This window comes from Poromitra crassiceps (genome assembly GCF_964638095.1).
Source record: "Poromitra crassiceps genome assembly, chromosome: 28".
NCBI classification, from domain to species: Eukaryota; Metazoa; Chordata; class Actinopteri; order Beryciformes; family Melamphaidae; genus Poromitra; species Poromitra crassiceps.
The window spans coordinates 14,342,515-14,350,014 of NC_139651.1; the positions used below are offsets into that span (position 1 = coordinate 14,342,515).

The window sequence follows — 7,500 nt, forward strand, 5'->3', positions numbered from 1 at the left end:
GTAGTCCAGGCGAGGGACGATAAGTGACTGGACCAGGAGTTGAGTCGCTTCTCTTGTGAGGAAGGGACGGATTTTGCGGATGTTGTAGAGGGAGAACCTACAGGAGCGTGCTGTCGCAGCTATGTTGGCAGAGCAAGACAGCTGGTTGTCGAGGATCACCCCAAGGTTCTTAGCTGTTTGGGAGGGCAGTACAGTGGTGTTGTCGATGGAGATGGAGAGATCTGTGAGAGGACAGTCTTTCCCTGGGAGGAAGAGTAGCTCTGTCTTACCAAGGTTGAGCTTGAGGTGGTGGGCAGACATCCAGTCGCCAATGTCCTTGAGACATGCAGAGATGCGAGCCTCGATTTGAGTGTCGGAGTGGGGGAAGGAAAGGAAAAGTTGGGTGTCATCAGCATAGCAGTGATAAGAGAAGCCATGAGAAGAGATCACATAGGCAAGAGATCTGATATAGAGAAGAAAAAGTAAGGGGCCCAGGACTGAGCCCTGGGGGACACCAGTGGTAAGAGGGCAGGATCTGGAGACAGACCCTCTCCATAAGACCTGGTATGAGCGGTTCGAGAGATAGGAAGCAAACCAGGATAGTGCAGAACCTGAAATGCCAAGGTCAGACAGAGTGGAAAGAAGGATTTGGTGATTGACTGTATCGAAGGCAGCAGACAGGTCAAGGAGGACAAGGACAGAGGAGAGGGATGAGGCCTTAGCAGTGTGAAGGGCCTCTGTGACAGCAAGAAGAGCTGTCTCAGTGGAGTGCGAAGCCTTGAAACCGGACTGCAGAGGGTCCAAGAGGTCATTCTGGGAGAGATAGAGAGAAAGTTGTTCGGACGCTGCTCGTTCAAGGGTTTTGGAAAGGAATGAGAGAAGAGAGACAGGTCTGTAGTTCTGAATAGCAGTAGGGTCAAGGGAGGGTTTCTTAAGCAGAGGCTTGACTCTTGCAGCCTTTAGATCAGGTGGAACAAGACCAGAGGACAGAGAGGAGTTTATGAAGGTAGTGAGGAAGGGAGATATGTCAGGTGAGATGGTTTGGAGGAGAGAGGAAGGGATAGGATCGAGGGGGCAGTAAGTGGCTCGGTTCGAGCTGATGAGTTTAAGCACCTCATCGGGAGAGAGGGGGGAGAAGGAAGGAAATCCAGAGACAGGGGGCCGAGGAGCAGGATTGGAGTCGGGAGTGTTAGTGAGGGTGCCTGGAGGATGGAAGGAGGAGCTGATGTCATCCACCTTTTTAGTAAAGAAGGTTACAAAATCATCAGCAGAGAGGGAGGAGGGAGGGGAGGGTTGAGGAGCGTAGAGAAGGTGGAGAACAGTTTACTGGGGTTGGATGCAGAGGACTGGATTTCAGAGATGAAGAAGGAGGTTTTTGCTTTGGAGACAGCAGAGGTGAAGTTGGAGTGGATAAGATGGTAGGAAGAGAGGTCTTCAGGGTGGTGTGATTTTCTCCATTTTCTCTCAGCTGCCCGAAGCTCTGTTCGATGAGTTCGCAGAGTTTCGGTTAGCCAGGGAGCAGGGGGAGAGGATCGGGCAGGTTTAGTGGTGTGAGGGCAGAGAGAATCAAGAGCAGAGGAGAGAGAGGATAGAAGAGCGGTGGAAGCCTCGTCAGTGGACAGGAGAGCAAACTGCTCGGCTGAGGGAAGCAGGTCCTGATGTGTGTGTGTGTGCTTAGGATATCACAGGTCCTGATGTGTGTGTGTGTGCTTAGGATATATCACAGGTTCTGATGTGTGTGCGTGTGCTTAGGATATCACAGGTCTGATGTGTGTGTGTGTGCTTAGGATATCACAGGGTCTGATGTGTGTGCGTGTGCTTAGGATATCACAGGTTTGATGTGTGTGTGTGCTTAGGATATCACAGGTTCTGATGTGTGTGTGTGTGCTTAGGATATCACATTTCTGATGTGTGTGCGTGTGCTTAGGATATCACAGGTCTGATGTGTGTGCGTGTGCTTAGGATATCACAGGTTTGATGTGTGTGCATGTGCTTACTGTAGGATATCACAGGTTCTGATGTGTGTGTGTGTGCTTAGTGATGTGTGTGTGTGTGTGTGCTTAGTGATGTGTGTGTGTGTGTGCTTAGGATATCACAGGTTTTCTATTAATTTACAAAATGATGCATCAGCTGGGTGTTATTATCCACATGAAGCTGGTGTATGGGAGTGAAGGGAGAGCTTTCCCCTGTGATGGGCGTGGCCTATTTCATGCAGTGTCTCTATGTGGTCGTATGGGTTGGAGGACTTGTTACACACACACACACACACACACACACACACACACACACACACACACACACACACACACACACACACACACACACAGCCCTATCTGTCTCTATTGGTGGTAATAGGCTCATTCTAGACTCCAGCAGGTTTCTTGGACTCGCACCACCAAGTAAGTGAAGAAGTGTCTTGTCATGCTCTGCTGTGGATCTGTGTGTGTATGTGTGTGTGTGTGTGTGTGTGTGTTTGTGTGTGCCTGTGTGTGGGTGTGTCTCTGTGTGTACAGTATGTGTGTGTGCGTGTGTCTCTGTGTGTGTGTGTGTGTGTGTGTGTGTGTGTGTGTCTCTGTGTGTGTGTGTGTGTGTGTGTGCGTGTGTCTCTGTGTGCGTGCCGTGTGTGTGTGTGTGTGTGTGGGTGTGTCTGTGTGTGTGTGTGTGTGTGTGTGTGTGTGTGTGTGTGTGTGCAGCAGGAGAGGGTTATCCATCACAGCGAGGTGTGAGGTGCACAGCAGGCCTCTGCTCTCCACTTTGATAAATGTCAGATATGGAGCTAAACGCCTCACTCCCTCTGCTCCTTCTTCACACACACACACACACACACACACACACACACACACACACACACACACACACACACACACACACACACACACACACACACACACACACACACACACACACACACACACACAAACACACAGCAGCTGGTGATAAGTCCATTGTGAAGTGGATGATTTCTCCTTGGTGCTGGTGGGGGGGGGGGGCAAGAAAAGGCTGTGGACTCTTGTCAGTCTCTGAGAGCCATAGGGAGAGTGGGAGGTGTGTGCGCGCGTGTGTGTGTGTGTGTGTGTGTGTGTGTGTGTATTAGGGATGTCACGATACTAGAATTTCTACTTGAATACCGATACCCAGGAAAATATCGATACTCGATACCAATTTTGATACCACGTGATTGGGGGATGACGACACATCAAGAGGCATAAAAATAAAGTTAGACAGACGGAGGGACAGACGCACACTTCTCCATAATCTAGACCTGATCAAACTTTGCACCTAGACAGCAGATGACCCCTGCTCTAGTCATCAGCCTATCAGAACACGTTTAGCTTGTTGGAGCAACAGATACCCACCAATGATAGGGAGTGGAAAATCAGTGATTTTTCACACTGTTTTCACAAAGCACTGCTGGTATTGAAACTGTTGCAAATGAGAAACTGTTGCAAATGAGTATTGTATCCGTTTCAAACTTTTAGTATTGATACTTATCGATACTATCGATACCTGTTGCAAATGAGTATTGTAACCGTTTAAAATTTTCGGGATTGATACTTTTCGATACTATCGATAATTTTGACAACCCTAGTGTGTATGCATGCATGCGTGTGTGTGTGTGTGTGTGTGTGTGTGTGTGTGTATGCATGCGTGTGTGTGTATGCATGCGTGTGTGTGTGTGTGTGCGTGGATTGTAGTGCATAAATCGGTCTTGCTGAATCCGTGGGGAATAAATGCCTATGAAGATGGAGGAGGGAGGCAACATGCAGAGGGAAAAGGGAATATGAGAAAGACACACTGAGAGAGGAGTTGATGTACTGTAGGGTTGTAGAGAATTTGTACCGCTGTAAAAATCGGCTATACTTCTGACACTGTCCCATGCGTGTAAGGAAACTGCTGAAAAAAAGATAACTGTGATAACTGCACAGGGAGGCAGTTGAGTGCTTCCTCAGGTGGGACGTAGTAAAATAGATTTATAACCCCTCACCTCAGCAGTTAAATCCGATGGAGGTTATTCACACATATCGCTGTCTGCTTTATTGGACATGGAAATTATGATAACCATCGACAGCATCAAAGCAACGGTACTTCTTCCCGGGTTGGTTTCATTCTAATTTTGGCATCATGTAAGTTATGGAGGTAGAACTTTAAAGTGGTAATTCTAAAATATATATATATATATATATATATATATATATATATATATATATATATATATATATATATATATAATGTATATATATACACAGTATAGACCTTATTCGCTAACCCTGGACGCACCATATTGTTGACATACCGTCCTGCGCGCACACAGCGCTGCAGCTGAGTACTAGTAACAGCCTTATTGTCGTTTCTGTTCCATTACAAAATAGCGATAGTGATGACAGCAATAAAAACCCCAGAGTTGTTGTTTGTATGCTGCCGTTAATGCCTGTAATAATAAACAAAAGAACGAGGTGAACAGACTTTGCTGTGAGGAGCTGTCAGAAAGTTTCACCTGTCTCTCCTAACTATCCACACACCTCTCCTGTGCTGCTGACGTATCCTCAGTCTCGCTCCCTTCACGTGTGTGGACGGTAGAGATAGAAACAAACCACAGGGACTTTATTGCTGTCCTTACTACAGCCACGTGTAACGCAGGTCACCATCCGAACACAATTGGAACGATACAGGTAACGCTAACAGCGGCTAGCTTCCTATAAACGCTGCTCTCACATAGGCTGTCACTTGAGAGCTGCAGCGCTATGTCAACAATATGGCGGCGGTGGGCGTGCCAGTACGTGAGTGACGTCTATCGAATAAGGTCTATATATATATATATATATATATATCTCAATGTTTCAATGTTTGGTGCTAAGTGATCATTACTGTAGTGTTTTTGATTTGCACTTCTCAAAGTGTACTTGTCATTGTAATGGCAGCATGCAGCCGAGGTCCTCCCAGCACCGTCTCACTGAGAACTCTATGTGAAAACACCCACAGACTCTTCAACTACACTACATCAGTAATTATATATATTATATATATATATATATATATATATATATATATATATATATATATATATATATATAGCACCGTCTCACTGAGAACTCTATGTGAAAACACCCACAGACTCTTCAACTACACTACAGTAATTATACAAACATCCACACAGCCTTATTTCCTTCTAAGGTGAAGGTCTTTCTCACCTGCAGTTTTACCTGTTTATTTATCACAGTTATAAGCTGGAACAAATGCTGAAAATACTCGAGAGCAGATGTCAGTAAATCCCGTCGACGTGGAGGTTCAAGGTTGTTGCTCTAAACAGTGAAGAAAAGCAGGAAAAAACACTCGACCAAAGTACGGTAGATCAAATGTTTTCCAGCCCAGAAAGATTCAGACGTTAAAGTGAAAGAGCACTTCTTCAGGCAAAGACACATTTCACAGTTTGAGAGCCTCTTAGTTTGCCTCACATCTAAAGGTCACATTAAATGGATTGTTCTTCTCCAGTGACTCGCTTCAGCTCACAACAGCGAGGTTTTTAACCGCAGCCTCCCCCGTTCAAAACAACAGGGAGGGGAGGGGCAGGAGGGATGGAGAGGGGGGGCCGTATGGTTTGCGGCAAAGTAAAAAAGAAAAAAAAAGAGAGAGTTATTGTTTGTTTGTCTGCAGGATTATGGAAACACTACTGGGACAATTTTCATGAAAATTGGTGGAAGGGTGTAGCAGCATGGACCAAGGAAGAAGCCGTTACATTTTGGCACGGATCCGATCGGATTCAGGTCAAAGAAGGGGGCGAGGCTAGGGGCCATATCTACTAGTAGGGATAGGCAGGTCATAGAGGGTCGGGGGTTGAGGGGGGAGTGGCTGGGGGTGGGGTCAAGGTTCTGGTCCGACTCACAACATTTGCATATCATAGTGGACTGGGGTGTTGGCCTTGGCGGAGGTCGAGTGCACTTCTAGTTTTAACAATGTGCTTGAGTTAATGGACACATTAATGGTCACCCTTCACCCCGACCCAATCCCCAAACACACACACACACACACACACACACACACACACACACACACACACACACACACACACACACACACCTTCGTCTCCATCGTTGGCGCTGACGGTGAGGATGTTGAAGCCCACGTCGGCGTCCTCGTGGGCGTCGACCTCGTAGGCCGCCCGGGCGAACGCCGGCTTGTTATCGTTCACATCGCTGATGAACACGCGGACGTACGCCGTGTCTGAGGAGAGAGAGAGAGAGAGGGGGAGGGAGAGAGAGAGAGAGGGAGGGAGAGAGGGGAGAGGGAGGGAGAGAGAGAGAGAGGGTGGAGAGATAGGGGGAGAGAGAGAGGGTGGAGGGAGAGAGGAGAGAGAGACAGTGAGAGGCCGAGGAAGGGAGGGAGAGAGCGAGGGAGAGAGAGATAGAGGGAGGGAGAGGAAGGGACAGAGAGAGAGAGAGAGAGAGAGCGATGATAGGAGGTTGTTCTTATTCTGTCAACCTGAACATGAACATCTGTCCATCTCCCTTTGGATAGAAAAAACATTCTCTGGATGTCACTCCATTGCATGTGTGTACTGTGTACGCATACACATACAGTACACACACACACACACTCAACCCTCCCACCCACACATACACACATACCTGTACACACGCACGCACGCACGCGCACACACACACACACACACACACACACACACACGCACGCACACGCACACACACACACACACACACACACACACACGCACGCGCGCTCTCATTCAACCCAGTGGTGTAAAGTAACGAAGTACAAATACTTTGTTACTGTACTTAAGTATTTTTTTTGAGTATCTGTAGTTTACTTGAGTATTTATTTTCCTTTCAACTTTCACTTTTACTCCACTACACTTTTGTAATAAAATCTATACTTTTACTCCGATACATTTCCCAAAAGCATCTTCATTATTCGTTACTATAAAATAAACAAACAGCTTGTGTTGTGGCGAATCAGTGCTTCTGTTGCAAGTTGCGTTTGCCAATCGCTTACCATCAGTGCTTCCCAAGTCTTTTCATCCATGTTACAAGTTCTCACAGGCTGAAATCTGACGCTTAATTACTTTAAATTGTCTTTCCATTCTGTCCAATTGAACCAGAATGACAGAATATGCCACCAGAAAACAAGAAACCAAGCGTCTCTTGGGGTAAGCTTCAAATTGGTCAAGCGTCCACGCAGCCAGAACGTAAAAGTATAGGTCTTCCGCTTAAGGATTTAAAAATAAAATCTTAAGTGCTTTATTTGTTTCTCCAAAGGTGAGAAGCATTTTATTCTGAAAGTAAAGCGTGGTATTTCCGTTTCCGTTGCTAGTCTGGTGTAACTGTCGCTATTTTGTCACAGCCCAATAATACTGTTGTGTTTCAGAAAGGTAACGTCCGTTTCAATTTCTATAGAGTGATTACATTGATTAACTGTTTATCTGGCTGTGACAATATCCAGGCATATAGCTACAGTATATAGAGGAGATGTCCATGATGGACAGTGATTATGATGATGATTATTATTATT

General features: G+C 46.3%; 2 protein-coding genes across 2 annotated transcripts in view; both read right to left on the minus strand.

Annotated features, from left to right (window-relative positions):
- The window catches only part of LOC310799721 (E3 ubiquitin-protein ligase TRIM47-like), a 495,544-nt gene that overhangs the window by 349,042 nt on the left and 139,002 nt on the right, over positions 1–7,500 (minus strand). The gene's annotated exons all lie outside the window — the stretch shown is intronic.
- The window catches only part of LOC310799570 (neural-cadherin-like), a gene marked incomplete at both ends in the record, with an annotated part of 319,707 nt that overhangs the window by 138,183 nt on the left and 174,024 nt on the right, over positions 1–7,500 (minus strand). Inside the window, one exon of the mRNA XM_083662160.1 lies at positions 6,055–6,198. Within this exon, the coding sequence (XP_083518286.1) occupies positions 6,055–6,198 (144 nt within the window). The remainder of the gene's footprint in view (positions 1–6,054; positions 6,199–7,500) is intronic.